At 50.6% G+C, this 25865-nt stretch overlaps 2 protein-coding genes across 3 annotated transcripts in view; one reads left to right on the top strand and one right to left on the bottom strand.

The window, feature by feature from the left end:
- Window positions 1-1394, top strand: part of prkd4 (protein kinase D4) — a gene marked incomplete at its 5' end in the record, with an annotated part of 6159 nt that extends 4765 nt beyond the window's left edge. Inside the window, 4 exon segments of the mRNA XM_062449960.1 lie at window positions 115-213; window positions 368-635; window positions 877-962; window positions 1042-1394. Of these exon segments, the coding sequence (XP_062305944.1) occupies window positions 115-213; window positions 368-635; window positions 877-962; window positions 1042-1215 (627 nt within the window).
- actn3b (actinin alpha 3b) lies at window positions 1383-25865 on the bottom strand. Of its 2 annotated transcripts, XM_062449393.1 has the most exons (21): window positions 25468-25862; window positions 11439-11553; window positions 11187-11306; window positions 10917-11003; window positions 9756-9843; window positions 8423-8501; window positions 8081-8162; window positions 7822-7907; window positions 7612-7704; window positions 7141-7371; window positions 6795-6942; window positions 6367-6517; window positions 6094-6202; window positions 5833-5973; window positions 5439-5621; window positions 4888-5022; window positions 4320-4499; window positions 3951-4097; window positions 3719-3784; window positions 3451-3609; window positions 1383-3121 (listed from the first exon to the last, which is right to left on the bottom strand). In XM_062449393.1, exons 1-21 carry the CDS (start codon window positions 25597-25599, stop codon window positions 2963-2965), a joined length of 2691 nt encoding a protein of 896 aa, XP_062305377.1. In that variant the 5' UTR covers window positions 25600-25862; the 3' UTR covers window positions 1383-2962. The 2 variants fall into 2 exon arrangements, with proteins under 2 accessions (XP_062305377.1, XP_062305376.1); XM_062449392.1 differs by having other exon boundaries at window positions 11187-11553; window positions 25468-25865.

Raw genomic sequence — 25865 nt, 5'->3', positions numbered from 1 at the left:
GTGTGTGTGTGCATGTGTTGTGTGTGTATGTCTGTGTGTGTGTGCTTGTTGTGTGTGTTGTGTGTGTCTGTATGTCTGTGTGCTTGCTGTGTGTGTGTGTGTGTGTGTGTGTAGATCCTGGAGGCTCTGAGGTATCTCCACTTCAAGCACATCGCTCACTGTGACCTGAAGCCTGAGAACGTTCTCCTGGCCTCCTCGGACCCCTTCCCCCAGGTGTGTGTGTGTGCACGCTCCTCCTCCTTGTCTCTCCTCTGTCTCTCTCTCTCTCTGTCTCCCTACATTCACTTACATGCTCTGGTAGCAGCACTGGGCTCACCCCCCCCCCCCCCCCCTCCTTTTGTCCTGCAACTCCCCTCCTCCCCTCCAGGTGAAGCTGTGCGACTTCGGCTTTGCCCGCATCATCGGCGAGAAGTCGTTCCGGCGCTCGGTGGTGGGCACGCCGGCGTACCTGGCGCCCGAGGTTATCGGCAGCCACGGCTACAACCGCTCGCTGGACATGTGGTCGGTGGGCGTGATCCTGTACGTCAGCCTGAGCGGAACCTTCCCCTTCAACGAGGACGAGGACGTGAACCAGCAGATCACCAACGCCGCCTTCATGTACCCCCGGCAGACCTGGGCCTCCGTCTCCCTGGAGGGTGAGGGGGGGGGGGGGGGGGGGGGGGAGGATAGTGTGAGGGGGTCATGGGGAGAAGATATCGGCGAGGGGGGGAGGGGGGTTATATGCTCTTGTTTATCCTTTCTAACGCCATTCCTCTCTCTCATCCTCTCTCTCATCCTCATTCTCTCTCTCTCTCTCATACTCTCTCTCATCCTCATTCTCTCTCTCTCTCATACTCTCTCTCATCCTCATCCTCTCTCTCTCTCTCTCTCCCTCAGCGGTGAACCTGATCAGTAACTTGTTGAAGGTGGCCGTGAGGCGCAGGTTCAGTGTGGGCAAGGCCCTGGGACACCCCTGGTTGCAGGTGACACACACACACACACAGGTACAAACACGCACGCACACATGCATACACATGTCAACACGATCCCTCACTCCCCCAGGACCTCCAGCTGTGGTGTGACCTGAGGGAGTTTGAACACAGGATGGGGTGCCGCTACCTCACCCACGAGGGCGACGAGGAGCGCTGGCGACGCCACGCCCTGGAGAAGGGGCTGGACTTCCCCTCCCACCTCGTCTGGGACCCCGCCCACCACCCCGCCGCCATGGAACCTTAACCCTGGGGTCAGAGGTCAGGGGGGGAAGTCTGCTTCCTGTAGTTTTTTTGTGTTCTCTTGTGCGTTTGTCCATTTTGACTCCTCTGAATGCCACGAGTACATTGTGTGAAGGTTGGAACGTTATTTGTGTATTATAAAAATAAATAAAAGACACCAAACACAAAAAGCACCTTATGATAATATAATTGTCCTTTTTTATTCCAAGGTTTGGCTTCAGCTTTGAAATGAATCGTGTGCAGGTAGTGATCAGTGAGCAAGGGAGGGAGGAGGGAGAGAGAGGATGTTTAGAGAGAGAGAACGAGATGAGGGGGGGGGATAATTCATACACAGGGTTTATCACTGTCATAAATTCTCCAGATCACAGCTGGTGTGTGTGTGTGTGTGTGGTAACCATGCTACGAATGATCGTTATTCAGTATTCCATAAAACCACCTGAACTTGCCTGGTGCCTTGCCTTTCTCTCTCACACACACTACTCACCACATCTCTCTCTCTCTCCCCACACACACACACACACAACCCCCAATATCGTCCCGCGTGACTTTATCATCGTGGAGAAACAGAGGAGAGACGAGAGAGAGGCGTGTGAGTCGTCGCAGTCGAGCCAATAACAATTGTCCTTCTTTGTGCCATAAATGACTATCGACCAATCAGGTCATTTCCTACACCTAAACCCCTCCCATATGTATAACAGGGCGGGGCTAGAGTATCAGTTAACAGCGGTACCAATCCGGTCTGTAGCTCTCTTATCTGTCTATGTGTCTTTCTTTCTCTCTCTGTCTGTCTGTCGAGTCGTACGAACCAACTTCGACATCCTTCATGCATCTTCGCGAATCTTCTGTCACAGGGGCACCTCGCCTCGCTGCTCTCTCTCTCCCTCTCTCTCTCTCTCTCTCTCTCTCTCTCTCTCTCTCCCTCACTACAGCTGACCCCGGCGTTCCAAACTCCCCATTGCGTTTGACTTCCCTCGTCTGGGACTCCGAGGAGAGTCCCGACGATGCCGTCACACACGACTAATGTTAACATAACATTACCTGTTTTGGTTCACAGGCACCGTGTGTTTGTGCCTTCAGAACTTTGACGTTTTTTTACGCCGTAAGACTGGCTTTCTGTTATAGTGTTTCTCCACTTCAATACTGGAGACCCCCAGCTAGGACTGGAAAGTGGCGCATGGTTCTAGGGTTCTAAGGTTCTAGAATAGGGAGGGGGTGCCTGTCTTGTTTTAGCTAGGGTTCTGGGATCAGAGGCTAGGATGGAAGGCTTAGGAGCTAGGGTTCTAGGGCTAGGATTCTAGGGCTAGGGACTAGGGGACTAGGAGACTAGGGTCTGGAACTAGGACACGGACATCTCTACATTACACACAGCATGAATCTGCACGAATACACAACCGACCGAACAACCAATCTTTTTTCATCTCATAATTTCTTCACCCTTCTACAAAAAAAATATGTCATCTGAGAATTGGAGGGAGGGGGACAAGGAAGGAGGAGAAGAAGAGAGAGAGAGAGAGAGAGCGTGAGCGAGAGAGAGAGAGCGTGAGCGAGAGAGAGCGTGAGCGAGAGAGAGAGAGAGCGTTAACTCCCACTCTCAAAAGCAAGAAGAGCAGGTGGAGGAGGGGAGAGAGAAGCACTTCTACATCGTTCAGGAGAAACAGGGGGAGCGTCGCGAAGGAGGGAGGAGAGGAGGAGAGAATGAAGAAGAGGAGGAGGAGAGAAGGAAGGAGGAGGAGGACGGGGGCGGGGGGTGTTTATAAGTCGCTCTCCCCGTAGAGGGCGCTGGAGAAGGAGATGTAGTCGAGGGCGCCAGCGGGGCCGTCGCTGCCGATGTAGCGAGTCATGCGGCTGATGCAGTACTCTGCCTGCTCCACGGGCAACTCCCTGCGGAGCTCATCCACCGTGATGTAGGACTGGGGGGGGGAGAGAGAAGTGTGGGGGAGAGGGAGAGAGGGAGGGGGGGGGAGGTTGGGGAAGAGAGAGAGAGAGAAAGTTACTGTATGTCACACAAATCATCCAGCGACAGATGAGCGCTTTGTACTGGCAGTCGCCGTCGGCAACCGATCTCGTTTAACATTTACATGTCCACACGTCACGCCTTAATCGGCTGTTTCTCCTCAGCGACCTAGAAACAGTCCACGCAGTAAGTGCGGCGGGCGATCAACGGTTTTAAAAACCAACTACATTTCAGCGGTTTTGAAGGTGGGACTTTTCAGTTTGAAACTTGGCCGTGTCCTCTCACCTTGTCGGAGGCCAGGATCTTGAAGGAGGCCATGACCTGCTCTGCTGTGTCCGTCTCGGCCGTCTCGCGGGTCATGAAGTCGATGAAGGCCTGGAAGGTGACCACGCCCGTGTTGTTGGAGTCCACCAGGGTCATGATGCGAGCAAACTCAACCTCGCCCTATTGGACCACACACAGGAAGAAGATTGGAGGGGCTGGAGAGATAGGAGGTCCCGCTATTGGACGGGCGATCTTAAGAAGCTGGAGGCGCTTCCTGTTTGGTACTGACCAGATCGTAACCCATGGAGATGAGGCAGGCACGGAAGTCGTCCGGATCCATCATGCCGTTTCTCTTCTGCAGGAGAGAGAGGCCGGGATGAACGCTAACAACCGACTGTAATTTCCTCAAGTGTGTGTGTGTAACCCTCTCAACATGGAAGAAGCAAATGTAAAGGTGTGTGTTCTCTTTACTGTCCGTTATTTGATGAAGAAAGTGTGTGTGTTTGAGAGCGAGGCCTCACCCTGTCGAAGTGGTTGAAGGAGGCCCTGAACTCGTTGAGCTGCTCCTGGCTGATACCCTTGGCGTCGCGGGTCAGGATCTGGTTCTCCACTTCGTTGATGGTGCGGGCGATGGTGGTTAGCAGCTGCTCCCAGCCCACACGGATGTGCTGCACGGAGGAACCAGGGAGGGAGGGAGGGAGGGAGGGAGGGAGGGAGGGAGGGAGGGAGGGAGGGAGGGAAGGAGGGAGGGAGGGAGGGAGGGAGGGAGGGGAAAGATATAGAAACCGAAAACTACAAAGAGAACACATATACTGACTTTGGCATGCATGTACATCGTACAATGCAGTTGGTAAAATATGCATGTGTGTATTTGTGTGTGTGTGTCTAACCTCCATGGTGTAGTTGGTGTGCTTGTTGTCGAAGATCAGGGACTCCTGGCTGAGCTGGTGGTCTCCCTCCAGCTTGTCGATGTTGGACTTGTAGTTGATGATGTTCTGCTCGTACTGCTTCAGGTTGTTCATCTGTTCCTCCAGGGAGCCAGCGATGTCCACGGACACGTGGCCAATCTCCTGCAGAGGAAGGGGGGAGGGGGGAGGGAGGGAGGGGAGACGTGAGAATTATGAGGGAAAGTGAGCAGAAATAAACTGTTCTACACTGTACTGTACAGTAACAAACTGCTCTACACCATTTACATTTAGTCATTTAGCAGACGCTCTTATCCAGAGCGACTTACAGTAAGTACCGGGACATTCTCCCCGAGGCAAGTAGGGTGAAGTGCCTTGCCCAAGGACACAACGTCATTTGTCACGGCCGGGAATCGAACCAACAACCTTCTGATTAATAGCCCGACTCCCTAACCGCTCAGCCATCTGACCCCCTTAGCCATCTGACACCATACTGTGGTGCGGTATGCAGATGATGATGACTGTAACTGCACTGTATGGCCCTGACCCCTACCTCCATCTTGGTTTGGATCCAGGGTCCGATGATGTTGGCCTGGGCGGCGAACTGGCGCCTCAGCCTCTCGTTGGCCTGCTGTCTGGCCACCTCCTCCTGCAGCATTTGGTCTCTGAGGGGGACGAGGTGCTTCACCTGCGGAGGGCGGTAGAGAGCGGAGGGGCTTCAACAAGCATCGAATGAGACGGATGTGAACAGATACTACATTAGGGGGTAAACCCTTTGAAAAAACGACAAATCCAAACTATAACTCCCATAGCTGTGTATAGGCGTATCCAAACTACAAAAAGAGAAAAACTACAACTCCCATAGCTGTGTATAGGCGTATCCAAACTACAAAAAGAGAAAAACTACAACTCCCATAGCTGTGTATAGGCGTATCCAAACTACAAAAAGAGAAAAACTACAACTCCCATAGCTGTAAATAGGCGTATCCAAACTACAAGAAGAGAAAAGCTACAACTCCCATAGCTGTGTATAGGCGTATCCAAACTACAAGAAGAGAAAAACTACAACTCCCATAGCTGTGTATGGTTTATATGTGGACTCACAGCGTCCCACTTGTTGCTGATGTCCTGTGGGGAGAGGTTGGTGTAGGGGTTGACCCCTGACAGCTTGATGCCGTAGGTCTGAGCGATCTTCAGGATCTCGTTCTGGATGCCCATGGTGGCCATGCGCTCCTTGTCGGCCTCCGGCAGGGTGGCCTTGAACTGGTCATGAGCTGTGATCAGACTCTGGAGGGAGGGGGGGGGGGGGGGGTGAGGAGGACAGAGGGGGGAGGAGGGGGGCAGAGGGGGGAGGGAGGAGGAGAATAGGAAAGGTGTGAGAACAGATGAGGGGATTAAATAGAGACGAGGCAGAATGAAAGATGGTTGGTTATACTATTACTACCCATTACTGTGTGTGTGTGTGTGTGTAATTCTGTGTGTGTGTGTGTCTCCATACCTGGATCTCCTCGATGCTGTGGACGATGAACATGTCCTGCAGGTCCTCCATGGCTCCGTCCATCCAGTTGTTGAAGGGCGCCGCTCTCTTGGCGAACTCCAGGTACAGCTGGTCGATGGTCTCCCACAGTTTCTCCACGCGCTGGACACAGAACACAAACACTGTAGAGCCCCCGTAACAAGAACCTGCTCCTGCCTCTGTGTGTGTGTGTGTGTGTACCTCCAGAGAGTCCCTCCTCTGTGTGTGTGTGTGTGTGTGTACCTCCAGAGAGTCCCTCCTCTTCTGGGTCAGGGTTCCCAGGTTGTCCCACTGGTCACAGATGCCCTGGCAGCGAGCGTTGACGGAGGAGGCATCATGGTAGTCCAGCTCACTGTGGCACACACACACACACACACAAACACCACACACACACACGAGTAGACATTTAGGCTGCGTAGAACCGCCTATTTTAGAACACACTGATATGGTCGGTCTGTGAGGATTTGGGTTCTGGGTGGAACCGCTGGTTCTGGTGAGAACCTGGAAGGTTCTTACTTGAGCTCCTGGGCGATGGCGGCGATCTGCTCCACGCGGTCCTGGTGGGCGGCCAGGTCGCTCTCGAACGCCTCGTGTTTCCTCATCAGGGCTCTGATCTCCATCAGAGAGGCAGATTCGTAGTCCTTCTGAGACAGAAGCTCCTCCTTACCTGGGGCACGCGCGCACACACACACACACACACACACACACACACACACACACACAGGTCCATGATTCACAACGGCATCTTCCATACTCTGATAATCCATCCTCTTCCATATGACCATCTCGTGATCTCCACCAACACCTTCACTCAACTTTCATTGCCTCAGACAACCTCTCCCATGGTTCTCCTTCTTCCTCACCCCCCGCCCCTTCCCTCCCCCCTCTCTCTCTCTCTCTCTCTCTCTCTCTCTCTCTCTCTCTCTCTCTCTCTCTCTCTCTACCTGAGGTCCAGGACTCGTGCAGGGAGCACTTCTGCTTGAACTTCTCGGCCAGGTGGTCCAGTCTCTCCAGACGGCGGATCTCGGTGAGGAGCCACTCCTCGTAGCCCTTCTCCACCCCCTCCAGACCCTTCCACGCGTTGGCGATGTCCTGCAGGGGGGGATAGAGAGAGAGACGCCCCCCGAGGTCAGACCAGGTGGCTGGGACCCGTACCGCACTGTAGACCATCACCGTCTGGACCGAACACCCTGAGCAACCAGCCGTCTCAGAGAACAGACAAAAACAACCCCTCCCTTCTCCCCGCCACGCCCCACCCCGAGGATCCCCACGTCCCCACCGGCTACGCACCGACACCATCTTGCCCTCGGAGGGCATGAAGGCGGGCCTGTTGCTCAGCCTCAGCTTGGTCTGCAGGGTGTTGAAGTTGATCTCCAGCTGGCACTTCTCCTGCACGCGGGGCGGCTTGTGCACGCGGCGGTAGTCCCGGAAGTCCTCCAGCTTCTGCTGCATGGAGCGCATGGTCTGCTCCGCCACGCGGTTCTCCAGCCAGGGGATGGTGCGACGGATCCACTCCAACAGCTAGGGGGTCAGGGGTCAGGGGGTGAAGGGGTCGAGGGTATTGGGGGTTGGAGGTTGGGAAAAAAGAGGGGAAGAGTTCGACAGCCAATCAGTGAATAGACGACACTGAGAGCTCTCTGCTGTGGCCGACGATTGTTCTTGATGCTGCGCGGGCTGATCCAGAATGCGTTCCAGATCCTGGTTCCTCCGAGTTCTGTGTTCTCCTTTTGGAGTTCTCAGCCTCCTAGTTCTTGGACTCACCTCGCTGGCCAGCTTCTCGTACTCCTCCATCAGCTTCTCGTTCTCCTGGTTGACAGCCAGGACCTTGCAGATGCGGTTGGCCGCTGTCTCCGCCTGGGGAGAGGAAAGAGGGATGGATGAGAGATCGGATGAAAAAAAACGGATGAAAGCAGACTCCCTCTCTGTAACTGTCGCCGGTGGGGGCGCGTGGGACGGGGTTGTCACGGTTACCTGCTCGGCGCCGGCGAAGGCGTGGTAGAAACAGGACACGTAGGTCATGATGGCCTTCTCGTCGGGCTTGGGGGTGTTCACAATGTCTGCGGCACACACACACGCACACACACGCACATTTAGTGAGTCAGCACCACTAAGGTAAGCAAGGAAACCATCTGAGCCATCCGTGCAGTGTTTGAAAGGAGTGAGGGCGGTGATTCGTCTTCCTGTGGATGGCGATTGGTCAGAGAGAGGCGGTGGGGGTGGGACTTCTCACCTTCAGCGTCGAGCATCTTAGGGATGTCCAGGTACTTCTCAGCCACCTCGAAAGCGGTGTTCAGGTTACCGATGGGGTCATCCTTTAACACAGACACAACGCCAGACAGGGTTCATCTTTATGTCATAAACATTTCAAAAGAAAAATATGACGATTTTTTTGGGGGCGAGGTGAAATTACGTTTGATGAATGGAATTAAGTTGAGCCCAAGTACAAGTGGAAAGGAACAGGGCAAGAGAAACTACAGGGGTTAGAAGGTAGGGGTGAGGGGTGAGGGTGGAGGGGTGAGGGTGGAGGGGTGAGGGTGGAGGGGTGAGGGTGGAAGGGAGAAGGGTGAAGCACCTTTCTCAGTTTGGAGTAATCAATGAGGTCAGGTCTGTGTCTGTGGATGAGGGCACATAGAGCCAGGCCATCCTTCCAACTGAGTCACCAGGGAGAGGAAGAGGAGAGGGGGAGGGAGAGGAGGAGGGAGAGGAGAGGAGGAGGGGAGAGGGGGAGGGAGAGGAGGAGAGGAAGAGGAGAGGAGGAGGGAGAGGAGGAGAGGAGGAGGGAGAGGAGGAGAGGAAGAGGAGGAGAGGAGGAGTGAGAGGAGGAGAGGAAGAGGAGAGGAGGAGGAGAGGAGGGAGAGGAGGAGGGAGAGGAGGAGAGGAGGAGGGAGAGGAGGAGAGGAGGAGGGAGAGGAAGAGGAGAGGAGGAGGGAGAGGAGGAGAGGAGGAGTGAGAGGAGGAGAGGAAGAGGAGAGGAGGAGGAGAGGAGGGAGAGGAGGAGGGAGAGGAGGAGAGGAAGAGGAGAGGAGGAGGAGAGGAGGGAGAGGAGGAGAGGAAGAGGAGAGGGGGAGGGAGAGGAGGAGGGAGAGGAGAGGAGGAGGGGAGAGGGGGAGGGAGAGGAGGAGAGGAAGAGGAGAGGAGGAGGGAGAGGAGGAGAGGAGGAGGGAGAGGAGGAGAGGAAGAGGAGAGGAGGAGGAGAGGAGGGAGAGGAGGAGGGAGAGGAGGAGAGGAAGAGGAGAGGAGGGAGAGGAGGAGAGGAAGAGGAGAGGGGGAGGGAGAGGAGGAGGGAGAGGAGAGGAGGAGGGGAGAGGGGGAGGGAGAGGAGGAGAGGAAGAGGAGAGGAGGAGGGAGAGGAGGAGAGGAGGAGGGAGAGGAGGAGAGGAAGAGGAGAGGAGGAGGAGAGGAGGGAGAGGAGGAGAGGAAGAGGAGAGGAGGAGGGTAGCAGGGAGAGGAGGAGAGGGAGAGGAGGAGGGAGAGGAGGAGGGAGAGGAGGAGGAGAGGAGGAGGGAAAGGAGGAGGGAGAGGAAGACAGGAGAGGGGGAGGAGAGGAGGAGGGGAGCAGGGAGAGGAGGAGGGAGAGGAGGAGGGAGAGGAGGAGAGGAGGAGGAGAGGAGGAGGAGGGAGAGGAGGAGGGAGAGGAAGACAGGAGAGGGGGAGGAGAATTCGGCAGAGACAAGGAGAAAGAGGACAGGAAGAGCAGAATTACAGAAATGAAAAGTTTTAAATACAATTTCAGAGGAAAACAAGTAAGATGAAGTTGTGCTATTGAAGTAGACAGTAACAAGTGACAGCAAAAGCCCCCTGTTTGAGAGGGAGCCATCCATCTCCTACATGATGGATATTGTTTGTTTCAGATGTGAAAGGGTGTCGTTCCCCATCCCAGCCACAGGGTGGTGCTGTGCACTCACCTGATGTGGAAGTTCTGCACGTTGACATTCCTGTACGGGGCAGTCTTCCTCTGACACCACAGCAGCAGACCCTCCTTAGCAGAGGTCTCTGGAGGAGGGGAGGGAGGGAGGAGAGGAGGAGAGGAAGAGAGGAAAAGAAGGAGGGAGGAGAGGAAGAGAAGGAGGGAGGAGAGGAGGAGAGGAAGAGAAGGAGGGAGGAGAGTAGGAGAGGAAGAGAAGGAGGGAGGTGAGGGAGGTGTGTGATTAGCGAGGAGAGGGAGGGAGGAGAGGATGAGGGAGGGAGGGAGGTGTGGGAATAGAGAGGAGAGAGGAAGGAAAGGAAGGAAGAGAAGGAGGTAGGAGACGAAGAGGAAGGGAAAGGAGGAGAGGAAGAGGGGGGAGGGAGGAGAGAAGGAGAGGAAGAGGGGGGAGGGAGGAGAGAAGGAGAGGAAGAGGGGGGAGGGAGGAGAGGAGGAGAGGAAGAGGGGGGAGGGAGGAGAGAAGGAGAGGAAGAGGGGGGAGGGAGGAGAGGAGGAGAGGAAGAGGGGGGAGGGAGGAGAGAAGGAGAGGAAGAGGGGGGAGGGAGGAGAGAAGGAGAGGAAGAGGGGGGAGGGTGATGTGGGAATGGGAGGAGGATGGGAAGGGGGGGTAAGTGGAGGGTTAGGAGGCAGATGGAGGTCAGAGAGAGAAAGAGAGAGGGAGGGATGGAGCGATGGAGGGAGGGATTGATGGAGTGGAAGGTGTGAGATGACATAAACTATATGTGATCCCACAATTCCAGATGCTCCAATAACCCATCTATGCAACATTATCACGCTATCACGCCTGCAAGTGAATGTGTGACACATGTTTACTGAGGTGTGTGTGTGCGTGTGTGTGCGAGACGTGATAGCCTAACATATTACCATGTTTACTAGGACTGTCTGACATCTAAAGTGTGTACTCACATAGAACTAATGGGTGGGCTTTGTGTGTGTGTGTGTGTGCGTGTGTGTGTGAGTAATTGAATTCATGGGTCCTGAGCGTTTATGGGGAACTGTTGGTACTCTTCTCATGTGACGTGAATGTTCCCTCACTGTGTTTACAACTTTATGGGAACAGGGAGTCTGTTTATGTGCCACGTTTATGACATGAGTATACTCTGAAAGGTTGACACACACATGCACACACGCGCACACACACCTTCCACGGAGATGTCCTGGATGGCGAAACGCAGGATGATGGTCCAGATCATTCCCAGGGTCATCTTCACGTTGCCGTCGACGATCTCTGTGTAAAGTTACAAAGCCAGATAATCAAAAACCATGGCAACACAGAGCCCAGACCCACACATACAACTGAAAAAAAAAACGCCATCTTACTCCGAGCACCATGTCACCAGGAGAGCTTTAGCACGTGTGTTATGTTCTACACCAGATTCAAGCAAAGACGCTCCAGAGAGCGAGACGTTACCCTCGGCTCCGATGGACACCAGCTTCACTCCTTTGCTGCAGATGAAGTCCAGGGCTTTGTTGACGTTGGCGATCTTGTGGAAGCGCATCTTGCCTTTGTCTGGTTTGGGCAGTCTCTCACCTGGGGAGTGCGGAGATGTGTTAGACGCTGCGTTTGTGTATTTTGAGTGTGTGTGTGTGTATTTTGAGTGTGTGTGTATTTTGAGTGTGTGTGTGTGTATGTGTGTATTTTGAGTGTGTGTGTGGGACCCACCTGAGATGACCTCCAGCAGCAGCATGAGTTTGAGGCCATTCCTGAAGTCCTCCTCGATGTTCTCGATCTGTGTTCCTGCTTTCCTCAGGTGGGAGTTACACCAGGCTGTGAAAGTCTGACGGGGAACAGGAAGACGGAGACATCAGATGCCGACCAAAAACAAAACACTTCAGAACCTAACCCAACGTACATTTACATTTTTACGTTTAGCAGACGCTCTTATCCAGAGCGACTTACAGTAAGTACAGGGACATTCCCCCGAGGCAAGTAGGGTGAAGTGCCTTGCCCAAGGACACAACGTCAGTTGGCATGACCGGGAATCGAACTGGCAACCTTCGGATTACTAGCCCGATTCCCTCACCGCTTAGCCACCTGACTCCCCACGTACACCCAGCCTCCTAAACAACCCCCCCCAGTAAACCGTTGTGTGTTGGGCCCGTCATACACACACACACACACACACACACACACACTGTCAAAAGGGGACAACTGTAATTGGTTTGTTTCCCTCACCAGGTTTCAAGAGTGCTTGGAGAAGCATCAAGTGTCTCATCCAATCAGTGCCCTCCTTCTACCAGTGCTGAGACCTCGCTTGGAAGAGGTGACTGACAAGCTGCACACACACACACACACACACACAGACACACAGAAAAGTCTGTAAACGCTATCAGATCCCTAGCTAGACTGCAGGACCTGGTGTGATGGGTCTGTATTAGTTAGTTGGTGTAGTAGAGCTGTAGGGTGGGTGGATGGAGGGAGGGAGGATGGATGGAAGATGGAGAGAAGAGAGAGAGAGAGATGATGAGGGGTTGCGATGAACATGTGTATTAGTCTGGAGTGGGCGCTGGAGGGCAGAGGAAAAGAATGACTGCATGAGAATATTGTGTGGGAGAGAGGGAGATCAAGAGAGGATATGGACAGAGGGAGAGATTGTATGAATCAATAATGAAGGTTCCTGTTTCTGTGAGAACAGAGGGCGAAACAGAAGTGAGAGCTTTAAAACTGTGCATGTGTGTGATCTTCTGTCTATGTGGGTGGGAGGGAGAGAGAGAGAGAGAGAGAGAGATAGAGAGAGAGAGTCAGATAGAGAGATAGAGAGAGTGAGATAGAGAGAGAGATAGAGAGAGATAGAGAGAGAGAGCGATAGAGAGAGTGAGAGAGAGAGAGAGAGAGAGAGAGAGAGAGAGAGAGAGAGAGAGAGAGAGAGAGAGAGAGAGATAGGGAGAGTCTTCCGAGTGCGAGGAGTGGGAGGAATGCCCAGTCCGGGGTGTAATTTGATGTGGAGGTCTGGAAGGAGAGAAGGAGAGCGCGTCAGGGTCCTAGCCCCCGGGCCAGCAGGTGTGCCCCTCCCCCTTCCCCCCCTCCCCCCCTCCCTTCAGAGGGGGGGCAGACCCCAAAGGCCACGCATGACCAAATTTAGACAGGCGCCCAACACAGCCTGAGATCCACACCGCTAACCAGGCCTGCTGGCTAGGAACGAGAGGAGGAGGGCTGAGGAGAGGAGGGGAGGAGAGATGGAGGGAGGGAGGGAGGGAGGAGGAGGGCTGAGGAGAGGAGGGAGGGAGGGAGGGAGGGAGGGGGGAGGGAGGCTAAATTGGGACAGCCATGGGACACCAAGGGACAGCTGAGAAGGCAACATTCCTGAGGAAGACTGTCAGGGTCCAAGACGAAGAGGAGGAGGAGGAAGAGGAGGAGAGGGAAGAGACGGAAGGAATGGATTGAACGGAGGAGAAAGGGAGCAGGGGCGGCGATGACAGGGACCCTCCGTCCGTCCAGATGTAGCTCTGGTCCTGCCTTAGGTTCCTGAAAGCTAGCATGTTTACAATTCTCCCAGTTCTCACTGTACAGCCCGGTTCCATTATCTTCTACTGTACATCTCTCATGCCCTACGAGATCCTGATTCAACGCATGAGGACAGGGTTTTTCTACTGCAAGTCATTTTCCTTTAGCTGTGTTTAAGCATAGAAAATACACTATCCTGTGAACCTTGGCCTTAATTAGTAATGAGCCTTTTAACGCCATTCTTACCGTTTCTTCTATATCCGGTTTATCAGTCAAACTAACAGTTAGTGGGTGAGTGTTTAGTCTGCGGACTACCACTACTATGAAGTCACCCTGATACTATTCTACTGCTATGCCACCCCCCCCTGCACCTGTTGAGACAGGGCTGGGGGTAGGGGCTGGGGGTGGGGGTAGGGGCTGGGGTAGGGGCTGGGGGTAGGGGCTGGGGGTAGGGGCTGGGGGTAGGGGCTGGAGGTAGGGGCTGGGGATAGGGGCTGGGGGTAGGGGCTGGGGATAGGGGTAGGGGCTGGGGGTAGGGGCTGGGGATAGGGATAGGGGCTGGGGGTAGGGGCTGGGGATAGGGGTGGAGGCCAGGGCTGAGACTGAAGCTGGGGACTGGGGTCGTGGCTTGAGGCTGGGGTTGAGGTTGGAGGCTGGGGATGGGGTTGGGGCTGAGGCTGGGATTTAAGGCAGGGATATTGTTAGCTGGCTGAGGCCAAGGTTGAGGCTGGACGTTCCGTTAAGTGAGGTCATGGTGGTCCTGCTATATGTCTGTCATAACTCTCTTCCCCTGAGGAACACAGTGCTGCTGACCCTCGCCACAGCTGACACACACACATACACACACAGCAAAACTCCTGAACCTGTGTATTTATCAGTCAAGAGCTGATGCAACCAGGACCGTCGCTGCAGTTCAGAGCATCAGCCTCCGGGTGGCAGCATTGAGCTCACATCTCAGCCCTCGGTGACTTTACCCTACCATGTTGACAATGATACGACAAGGTTAGCTGTGCTGACACAAGGGGTTTGCTCCCCCCCCACCCCCCCCCCCCCCACACACACACACACAATCTGCTCTGCCAGCCTGTCGGCTTGGTTAACTGTCTCCCTGACTGCCTGTTGTCCTTCAAGCCTGCCTGCATGTCTGGACCGAGGCATGCTGCTGTGGTGATGTCCAATTCATCACGCCCTGTGTGCCGACACGTCAACAGTCTGACCTGACAATTAGCCTAGCATGAGTGTTACTCCAACACTGTGCTGCAGGAGTTCTTTAGCCTAGCCCAGTTCAGGCTGGATTGAAGTAGCACGTAAGCCACTACAAACAAGCCTAGCTCAGATAATCTTACTTTAAGATGCCATGAAAATCCCTCTAATCTACCCAAGCCTATCCTAAGTGAGGTTGCACTAGTCTGTGGCCCGGAAAAAGACTAGCCCAAATAATCGTAACTTAAACCAACCTGGTAAATCTCTTTGTCCTAGCCCAGCCCAGTCCACTTAAATAGGCTTGGTCTAGTCTATAGGTTTGAAGTATTACCTGGATGTTTGTCCCTGACTCCAGACCCCATCTTATGATGTGCCAGAGGCTAAATCAGTTCCTCCCTGTCCTCCCTGACACTGGGTCCTGTAGACCGCTAAACACCAACCTGTTCGAGGTGTTCCTCCGACCGTCCACCGTGGAGACAGAACCTTGTGAGGGCATGAGAGGATTGGACTTGGCCCACGAGCAACATGGTCAATTCGGCGCTGATACCTCAAGTCGATATCACTTTGTTCTCTCAGTCGAGAGTCCAGTTAGCAGTGCGAGCTTTGACTTCCACACAGAGAAGAAGGTGAGGAGTTCAAACCAAGTGGGACCCAGTGAGAAAGACAGCTACAGCTTCTTAGAGCTGCTTTCAACAACTCTTGTTCCAGGTTTGGGCCAGTTTGGTGTTGGTTTAGTGGGTTAAAACAATGTGCCATGAGGAATTATCCATAAATTCTGGAACATTAGAACAAGCTTCTTTGTTACACAGATGAATACCTCTGCGTTCATATCTGGGTTTCCTATTTTCAACAGATAAGCCTAAGGCGAGGACAATCTTTGTTTTCTATTTTAATTTTAGACTCCTCAGATTCACTCAGAACTATGGGCCAGGTAGAGTTCATTCTGTCACTTTATAGTGTATTCAGATTATTTCTACTATATTCTATTTAATTTTATTATTTTCTACTCTGTCCTGTCTGTCCTTATTCAGTTGTAGTTAAGTATTGTGTTGTGGTGTATTCTATCCCATCACTCTTGTGTTGGAGCTAACCTGGCGGCCATCTTGTCATCTTTAATAGTCCAACATGCTGTTTATGTCTGCTTTGGTTAATGTGAGTACACAGGTGTGTGTGGTCACAGCAGGGCTATGAAGACAATCTGGTAACAATGTGTGTCACGAGGAGGTCATTATACACACACCTGCTCTTTAGCTAGCTGCAACACCTGCTCTTTTTAGTCACGCACTAGACACACACACACACACACACCTCCCCTGTGTTTAGAAAGTCACAGCACTCACACTGGTTACACACACACTTCAAATGAAGGTTTTGGAAGGGAATGACTCAAGGTGGGTAACGTCTAGCAACACTTACACACTAGTGTTACTGGCCTTGTAACACACACACCCACACAAGCACACACTCTTAATGAATCCAGTACATACAAACAGAAGGTGCATATAAATAATAGTCCTGTCTGTCTGGAGCGCGGCCTGACACAGCAGCCCACCTGTCTGGTTATAATTGTTGGAGGGGATGAGGAACGCCAAGCCCTCATCCTCCACACACACACACACACACACACATACACACAGTTCACACGGTGAAAAGGCAACAGTTCCCCCAGTCACACGATCCAGAGCTGCTTGACACTAACAAACACACACACACACACACACACAGTGCTACTAAATTCGATACACCCTTCTTCCTCCTTACTCCCATACCATATGTACTTACCAACTGTAGCGGAACAACATAAACAGTTGAATATGTGAACAACTGCTATCACACTGTTGTGACATAGATCCCGTCCATCACTGACAGATTGACAACTGACAACAAAGTTCTTCACACCACTAGTGAGCCAGCCGGCCACACATCTCTATCTCACACACGTCAACAACAACAACATAACATATCTGTGTGCTGTTTACCTCACGGTCACACAGTTACAGGTATATGTGGTTTATGGTGATTTTTTTTTTTTTGGGGGGGGGGGGGGGGGAGAAACCTAATAGTGTTTTCCTGTCTTGGTGGAGATGTTGGAAACGGCTGTAAACAAACGCACGCTTGTTCAGGAACGGGAAACGACAAAGCACAACCGAACGCGGTTGTTTTCTTTCAACTACAGGCGGTTGGAGATTTCAACCCTATCGAATGACGCGGATCGGACAAAGCAGGGCTTTCTGCCTCCGGACACAGAGCATGACTGCAGGAACTACTCGCCGGTGATGTAATTACAGTGTTGCGATCCGGCTAATTGAGATCCTTGTCTAGTGCAAAACAACGGTCGGCCTCTTCTCCCCCCCCGGGGTTTGGCAAGCCGGAGGAGCGAACGCAGAGAGGGAGGGTGGGGGGGGGTAGTGTGGGGGAGTGTGGGGGGATAGTCTGGGACGGAGAGGGATACAACACACAACAGGTGTGACAGTCGCAAGAGCTGCTTCCCCCCTCCTCCTCCTCCTGCTTTCCCCCAGGGGAGGGGGAGGGGTGTTGAATGTCCCCCACACAGATCTAAAGCCATGAACTTGGGTGCCACAGTACTGGGAGGGAGAGAGAGAGATGGAGAGAGAGAGAGAGAGAGAGAGAGAGAGAGAGAGATGAAGAGAGAGAGAGAGAGAGAGAGAGAGAGAGAGAGAGAGAGAGAGAGAGGGATAGAGAGGGAGAGAGAGAGAGAGAGAGAGAGAGAGAGAGAGAGAGAGAGAGAGAGATAGAGAGAGAGATGGAGAGAGGGAGAGAGAGAGAGAGAGAGAGATAGAGAGAGAGAGGACACATTTGGAAGATGACATAAGAGCTACAGCCCCACCCTACTGCGACTCCTACCTCACAATTCCTACAGTTCCACTTCCTCATAACCGCCGTTACGTAAGATCGTATCATATCTAAATAGCCTTCTGAAATAGATTTCTCATCTGTTTAAGATATGCTTGCTGCTGCCTTACTGTACTATATAACATAAAAACATAAACCGTAAAAATGTAGAGGGGCAAAGTGCAGTAAGACCAGTGTACTGTGTCTGAGGTGGCTTGGTTTCTACAATAACTTGCAAAACCAGTGAGCAAGAGAACCGGATTATGTCATTTCCTGTCTGTTCTAACCAATCTAAAAAGGAGGACAAGCCAGCATGAAACTGAATTCAGAATTCCAATCCCTAAAACGCTCAAACCTTTTATTTTCCTGTTTTCAATGCTGAACCTGAATCTTTTCATTGGGAGCGAGTCTATTGATGATTTGTGAATCTTCCCTCAGAGCGGAGAGACCACGGTGAACAGCGGGCCGTTAAGACGGAGAGAGGCGGATAACTCCAGGGCCCAGCATCCAGGCTGCATCTATAAATAGGAGACCAGGAACACATCTCTCTTGCCAGGGCACACACACCTGTTTTCTAACCAACTCCCTGCCAGCTGCCAGCCAGGCATGCCGTGGGCGTGAGGGCTGTGTTGGCATACCTGCAGGTGGCACATCTGGAGAGACCTCATCATCCAGAACAAACCTTCCCCTCATCTGCCCCAACATGCCCTCCCTTGGCACAACGCGCCTATTGTAGATGCAGATCAAATAGATGAGGAGAAGTGCTTTGATCCCTCTCTCTCGACCGCTCGCATGCTGCATGGACACGGGGCACGTGAAGGTGTAGGCACGGCAACAAAGTCACGACCTGTGTCCTGAAATTGGGATGTTGTTGACTAACATGAACATGATGAACAGGAACATTCTGCTTTGAATGATGGGCCATATGGCTATGTGTCATCAACGACTGATTAGTGACGGGTAATAACCGGATCACGTTCTGTTCCATCGTGGGTTATTATGTTCTTGTTCCCAATGTTCTGTTCCATGCCGCTCCCCCCCCCCCTCCCACTCCCCCTCCCACTCCCCCTCCTCCCCCCTCCATCCTGCCTGCCCTGATCAGCCGTGCAGTGGGTGTTCATGATCGGTGTGTGCACTCTGATCCACGTGACAGTGAGGTACGGGTACAGCCTTCAAATGTCGGATTTTATTGATTGTGTGTGTGTGTGTATAGGAAAGTTTGGATGCAGTTGACAGTGTGGGGTGAGTGTGCGTTTGTGTGTGTGTGAGGGTCAGTGGCAATGGCATTCTCCCTTCGGACTCATTAAAGTGGTCCTCGGTCCCCACAACCCCCCCTTTCCTCCACTGAGTCCTGATGATTGATGATGGGGGGATAAATTGGTTAAAGAGGCTGGAAGGATTTACGACTGTCCACCTGGTCCAGGAGGCGGGGGTGAGGGTGGGGGTCTGGTTTCACCAGGAGTGTCCTTCGTTGAGAGGCAGGTAGAATGGGTTCAGGCTGGTCCGAGACCTGTGTGCTCAGGGTCAATGACTATCTAGGCGTTAAGGAGGTATATTTCAAACTGTTCCCAGGTCAGCTGGGTAATGGCTACATTAAACAGTGTAGTTCCTGTTTCAAGGCCATGGGCCATAACCATCAACGTCCAATCAGAGCTCTTCTTATTGACACGTCGTTGTGAATGTCGCAACTCTCTAGGTCCATTAAAACTATGCCAATCAAAATTCCTGATCGTTGGAGGCATCACTTTAGCTACCTGGGTAGAGCACGCGCCACAGAGCCTAAGGTTATACCTTTTACCTTCCTATATAGTTTTAGTGGACCCATATAGTGGTGGCATTCATGATGGCGTGTCAATAAGAAGGGCTCTGATTGGACTTCCATTGGTCCTGCATGTCCTTCCCTCCCTTTCTCAATTCAATTCAATTCAATTGGCTTTATTAGCATTAAGGAACAAATGTTCATATTGCCAAAGCAACGGTGGAGCCACAGAAACAGTATTCATATCATTACTATGGACATCGGTATACTATTACAACTATTACTATAACAACCAAACATGGCAAATTCCTCCCTTTCTCCTGCTTTCCTCTCTCTCTCTCTCTTTCTCTATCTCTCTGTCTCTCTCTCTGTCTCTCTCTGTCTCTCTCTGTCTCTCTCTCTGTCTCTCTCTCCCTCTGTCTCTCTGTCTCTCTCTCTGTCTCTCTCTCTCTCTCTGACTGTCTCTCTCCAAATAAATAAAGTTTCAAAAAGACCCCCCCAAAAATATAAGAAAATAAATGAATACTTAAATAAATCTTAGTTTCCGACAAACCACCAGTCAAAGAGCCAAGAACGAATTGAGAAAAACCAAAGATGACAAACAGATCAGCATCGAAGGAATGACAGTGGTTTCTCCATAATAGAAATCATGAACAAGTTATAGTTTATCGGATTAAAATATCCTGTCCTAACTTCTTAGGTTCCCCAAATACTGAAACATATAGCATTGACCTTGACGTTGGTGTTTATGAACCCCCCACCATGTTGAGCTGTTCCAAGGACCAAACAAGACACCGTAAACCTCTCCTTCTGCCAGCATCATAAAATTGCTACTCTCCGTTCCAGCAGTAGCTAGCTAGCTAGCTGTGTAGCTAGCTGGGTACAGTACCGTTGCAGGATCTATTTCATCTTTAGGGAAATTTGTAATCTATCTTTGTCATGCTGGCAGATTTAATTGCACCTCCGAAATAATTATTCTGTTTGTTTATTTGTTTGCTTCTTAGGGAAGATAGTTTAGGCTACAACCCCAGGACCTGAATCCAAGATGGCCGACCATCTCCTCAACCCATCAATCATGGTTTAGAATTTCTGCCCTCTGGATTCTAACACTTAGAGTGTCAGGTGTATCTTTTTCCCATTACGAGACACCTTCAAACACCTGGCTAATCTCTCCTCATAACCCTTCGTCACACAAGATTAACCAACAACAAATCTTCTGGGTGGCCTATGTAATACATTAATCCCATCACACATAAAATAAAATTACAATGCACGGGGCGCGTACACACACACAATCATTCAATCACACACACACCCATTCACACATTCAAACATTCTCACACATAAATGTACACACACTTGCATTCTCACTCCCACATACACACACACACCTAGCCTTTCCTCTGGACCCCCAGGTCTCCCCTGGCTTCAGTAAAGCAGTTTATAGAAGCCTCCCTACATGGACACAGGTTCTGGAATAGCAACTGCCATCTGATCTACTGGCTCTCTCACCTCTCTCCTTAATGCTTCTCCGTTCTCTCTCGCTCTTTCCATATTTATGACATACAGTATATTGTGTACTCGTGAATCAAATTATTTTGGTTTCTTTACACTACATGTACCTTATCATCATCAAATCTCAAAACGATCTTTCCTTTTCTTTTTTTAATTGACAACTGTCAGGGTTAATGGCTGTTTGCCAGTTCGGATCAATTCCAACGTTTGACAGTGACCCATCATCTGTCCTCCTTGATGAAAACGTAACATTTATTTCATAGCACATCCATCAGGATAAAGACAAAGGACAAACACTTGACTACATCTAAGAGACTGTAGAGTCAGTGAGAGCTGGGTGGAGGTTCGAAAAGCTCTGCTGTGGTCAGAGATCAGGTGCATGTAGGGTGACTGTGTTCCTGCCATGGGCTTTACATGACCTACACTGAGTGGGTGCAAATCTAAAATGTCCGCCAGTTACGTCTAGGGATTAGCTAGGTCAACGGTGCACCCCCTTTTATCTCCCCTCCTCTCCTTACCTCTCCTTCACTGATTTGAAAGGGTGAGGACAGGTCAAAGCAATATGGCAGAATCTACATTATCAATGTCATTAGTAAATCCACATTATTGACAGCAGAGTTCCTAGGGCAAACATTTTTTCCGGGCTCAAATAAGGGATGGGGATTCCAAGTTCAGCCCACCAGAAAGTGATGAAACTCTGTGTCACCTGGCATGGTTCGGTCACTGTTTTAACACAGGGTTGATAGTAAAGTGAATGGGGACATTTTTGGTTGACAAATCCCATGCTAGATTACATTTACAGGTGGATTACTCAAAACCCTTTGTCTATTATTTCTTTCTTTCCAAATTCCTAAAGCAATTGACACAAATCATAAACATAGTTTCCTAAAAATGTAATCTCCCCAAATCAAGAGTAATAGAAACATGAGATTAAAACTTGGAAAGTAAAAAGAGGGATTTTTGGGATTATGGGAGTAGTCATTCCTAATCCCATTCCCTGTATCTGTGACGGCACTTCCAGGAAACAAAGCTTCGAGTCGTGAAGTTCCACAGTAGGGGTCATGATTAAGATTATAGCAGATTAGATACAGTTATGGAGCTTCATAAAACATGACATCCCTGTTATCTAAGGAGTTCATCCTCCAACCATGTAGACTGGCTCTCATCATATTAGAACACAACAGTATAAAAACGTAGCCCAAATTCTTTAACCAAATTTTGACCCAAAGTCCTAACTGATTTTATTGACATTTAGCAAGCCGAAGGCCAATGACAACAACAGTCCCATAACAATCAAGAGGTATTTTGCTTAAGTCCAAAACACTGTCTACATCTACAACTAAAGAGAACCGATTACCTTGGCCTGTGCTAAAAATACTTTTACAGTTAGACATTTCACGTAACATAATTAATATGTACACCACTGTGTATAATGTACAGTGATGAGGGAGAAAGTGTTGATGCTAAGACTTGCATACGTTGCCCTAATCTGATCGGGGGATGACCATTCCCCTGTGTATGGGCTCCATACAGTACATTCCTATTCACTTTCCCTAGTGTGAGCCAGCAGGCTAGCGCGAGAGCTAGCAGGCTAACGCTAGCTAACAGACGTCAGCCTGTTCGTGTATGTAATGGGTATTTATAGTCTCCAACACCAGTGTAGGCCCACCATTACCAGACAGTCGTTCAGTTAGCTACTTAGCATCTGAAAATGAAATGTGTGATTCACTCTGTGTTTGCACTTACCTGACCAGCCACAAATAGTTACAATTCCCTCACTGACCTACATACATGCTTTGTGGGACATTATGATCTAGAAATATCAGAATATATAAATTATCAACTGTAAAATGCCTGTAAACTGTTTAAATTGGCCTGTATAGCGTATGAAGTGACTGCTTTTTGTAAGTTTCATTGCACCTTAATTGAACATATGTAAGGCCTACTCTAAGTCATCATTAGGACAAGATGCTCTAGGATCATTTGTGGATTCTTGTATCTTACACAGTGTAACTTTCAGAAACGACTAATTCATTTGACTAGGATCCTCCATTTTTGCATGAAGCCAAAAATACTTCACAGCACCTTGATTTTTCTCAAATTCCTCCTTGCTCTCCATGGAAAACCTTATGTTCCCATAACAGCTTAACCCTCGTGCTGCCTTCGGGTCACATGACCCAAAGGTTCATAACGAACCATCGTTGTGTTTACCCAATTTTACCCAATACAAAAACAAATTAAAATAATTTTCTTTTAACCTTTGCAATGTGGGGGGTCTGAGACAGCCTAGGTGTTAAAAGAAAATGCTTCACTTTGTCTTTGTATGCGGTAAATTTGTCGCAATACGACGGTGGGTCACAATGACTGATGGGTCAGAATGACCCGAAGATAACACAAGGGTTAAAAAAAGAAAAACTTGCACAGCAACATGACACTTTCACTCACATAATATACTACACATTCAATAAAACATACAATAGCTAAACCGTCAGACTGAACCAATAACCCTTCTTCACCTGGAGAAGACCGACAAGCCCCCCTCTGGTGTCACAGCAGGAAATCTCTCCCCATCACTCCCCCAACCAACCCCCACACCCCATAATGCCGGAAGGCCCCAAAGAGCAGCCATTGCTTGAGAAATGCGTCGTCCAAAAGAAGCCTGTGTGTCTACCCTTTCTATATCTGTGACCGATCTAGCGCCATGTTGACAAACACTTAATTGCATTCCTCAGGGGTTGCTAGCTCTTTATTTTTCCATCGAAATTTCAAGGATGAGGAGAGAACAGGTGGAAGGGGTCTCTTTCAGGGGTCTTCTTTCAGATTTGTTTCACCGCAAAATGATGCTACGTCTATATATATGAGGTGATATCAGCTTCTTGGGCTGTTTTCCTGTCGGACCACGAGGAGTGCCAGGAGAAGTGACCTACCTCCCTGGAGAGGTCGGGAAGGTTGGAACGACACAGCCCTCTGTGGACCCCCCCACCCCCCCTCACACTCACACACTTATCCCCTGTTACACAACTGCATTTAGACTGGTGGACAGGAGAAAAAGCTACATTGTGCTATCTCAACAACTTGTCGAGAAATAGAGAAGGTGTGATGAGGGATGTCTGAGAGAGGGAGAGAGAGAGAGAGAGAGAGAGAGAGAGAGAGAGAGAGAGAGAGAGAGAGAGAGAGAGAGAGAGAGAGAGAGAGGAGAAGAGAGAGAGAGAGAGAGGGAGAGGGAGGAGGGAGAGGGAGAGGGAGGGAGGGGAGAGGAGAGAGAGAGAGAGAGAGAGAGGGAGAGAGAGAGAGAGAGAGAGAGAGAGAGAGAGAGGGAGGGGAGAGAGAGAGAGAGGCCAAGAGGAGGTTTGATCATTAGGGAAGATGGGGGGGAGGGGGAAGGGGGGGAAGGGATTGGAGAAGGTAACAGAAAGAGTTCAGGAGTATTTTTAGGTGCGTGTTTATTTGTGGGTCTGTGAAACTAACCCGGGGTGTACATCTACAAGCCCTGCCATTTCCCTCTCCCTCTCTTTCTGGACATCTGTTGAGTTCTCTCATGCTTGTCAGACTCAGAGAGCCTTAGTGTCACTGCTTGAGGGACTCTTTTATGCAGATCTATGCATATTCAACGCAATCAATCCCTGTTGGCCCCTACATGCTGTTTCTAAAGTCCAGCAGAACAGCATTAGTGAAGGGAAATGTTTAGATGTACTGCATGTGGATGTCACCGTAAGTCAAGACTGCAATATCAGACTCTTATTATCTATTCTCAAATAAACAAGAGGAATTTTGTAGATTATAAGGATTGCAGTCAAATATTTCAGTTTTGTGTATAGCATGTACTACATGGATGTTCAGTGTTGTCAGGTGCAGTTGGTGGTCAAATTAATCTCTACTTTATCACAGTGACCAATGAGAGCAAAAAGTCATAAAGTGAACCCTGAGAAGTGGGAGTCAGATGGCTGAGCGGTGAGGGAGTCGGGCTAGTAATCTGAAGGTTGCCAGTTCGATTCCCGGCTGTGCAAACTGACGTTGTTCCCTTGGGCAAGTCACTTCACCCTACTTGTCTCAGGGGGAATGTCCCTGTACTTACTGTAAGTCGCTCTGGATAAGAGCGTCTGCTAAATGGCTAAATGTAAATGTAAGTGACAAACGTGCATCCATTACCTGGGCATGTGGTCATATGCTTTGCTTCACTATTGTGGCTGTCCAAGTTTAGGTCGCGCAGACGTCAACCTCGGCCCATTGACTTTTAGGCTTGACAGCTCATTAAAAACGCACCTGTCACACTCGTCCCCGTGGCGAGGCCAGCTGATCACCAAGACAACGGGCGGGACGTTTATACCACCGAGTAAGTCCACTGGGAACTTCCGCAGCGAAAATAAACAGTTTCGGAGTTACTACCACGTGTATTTTGATGTGGGAGTTAAAAATGGGTTAGGTGGGATGTTTGTAATGATAAGAGTGCGAGGAGAGCGTGCGTAAAAGCGCACAAGTCCATCGTTTTTTATGGCTCCCTTTTAATGTGAGTCGGGGATGGAGCTGAAGGTATATTTAGACACAGTCTTCGTGAGGCTGTCGGGGGTAACTGAAAGACAACACTGAGAAAGTTCCACGACCGAAATATCTAACTGCTCACACAGCTCCCTGAGGTGCGGCCGTTGCCATCTCATTTTAAACCTCCTTATTGGCCAAAAAACTCTTCTTCCACCATATTTGGGCTTCAACACTTGACATACGTATCCTACTTAAAAACAATGGGTCAAGTGACATCCATCTAATTCTGTCCGTTAGCTCGTCATCCAAACATACCGATACGCAAGCCACAACCACAGAAAAAAAACAACTCTAGCCTGAAACTCGTTCCAAGTTGTGCACCCGAATGCAGCGCACTAGTGGCACCTGGAGCCTCGCGGTTCACCGAGTTGAACCTACCTTCCTCTGCTGCTTCTCCCACGCGGGGTCCAGCAGCAGGTCTCTGTCCCAGTCATCCTCCTGCGTCATGTAAACATGGTCCTCTTCCATGTAGGAGCTGTTGTATTGAACTTGGGTCTCGACTTGCATCATGACTCCTCTGTCAGGGTTTCTCTGCGTCCCCTCGGGTTATAGAAAGAAACGGGGGGCCTTTCAGCACTTTAGTCTGCGGTAGATAACGGGATTGGGTCGTGCGTACGGAAACCCTCCGGGGGAATACAGGACTTGCAGAGAAATGAGAGAGGGGAGAAACTCCACGGATTCGAGGTGCCTGTGCGGAGGTGCTGCTCCCACTACCAGAAGACCCTGTTAACCGGTGCTCCTTTCGTGGTCAAAAGTGACACACGTGACCGCACCCC

Source organism: Osmerus eperlanus, chromosome 23, assembly GCF_963692335.1.
Source record: "Osmerus eperlanus chromosome 23, fOsmEpe2.1, whole genome shotgun sequence".
Classification (NCBI taxonomy): Eukaryota; Metazoa; Chordata; class Actinopteri; order Osmeriformes; family Osmeridae; genus Osmerus; species Osmerus eperlanus.
The sequence above is the reverse complement of the archived record's forward strand: the minus strand, read 5'-3'. Positions and strand labels throughout refer to the sequence as shown.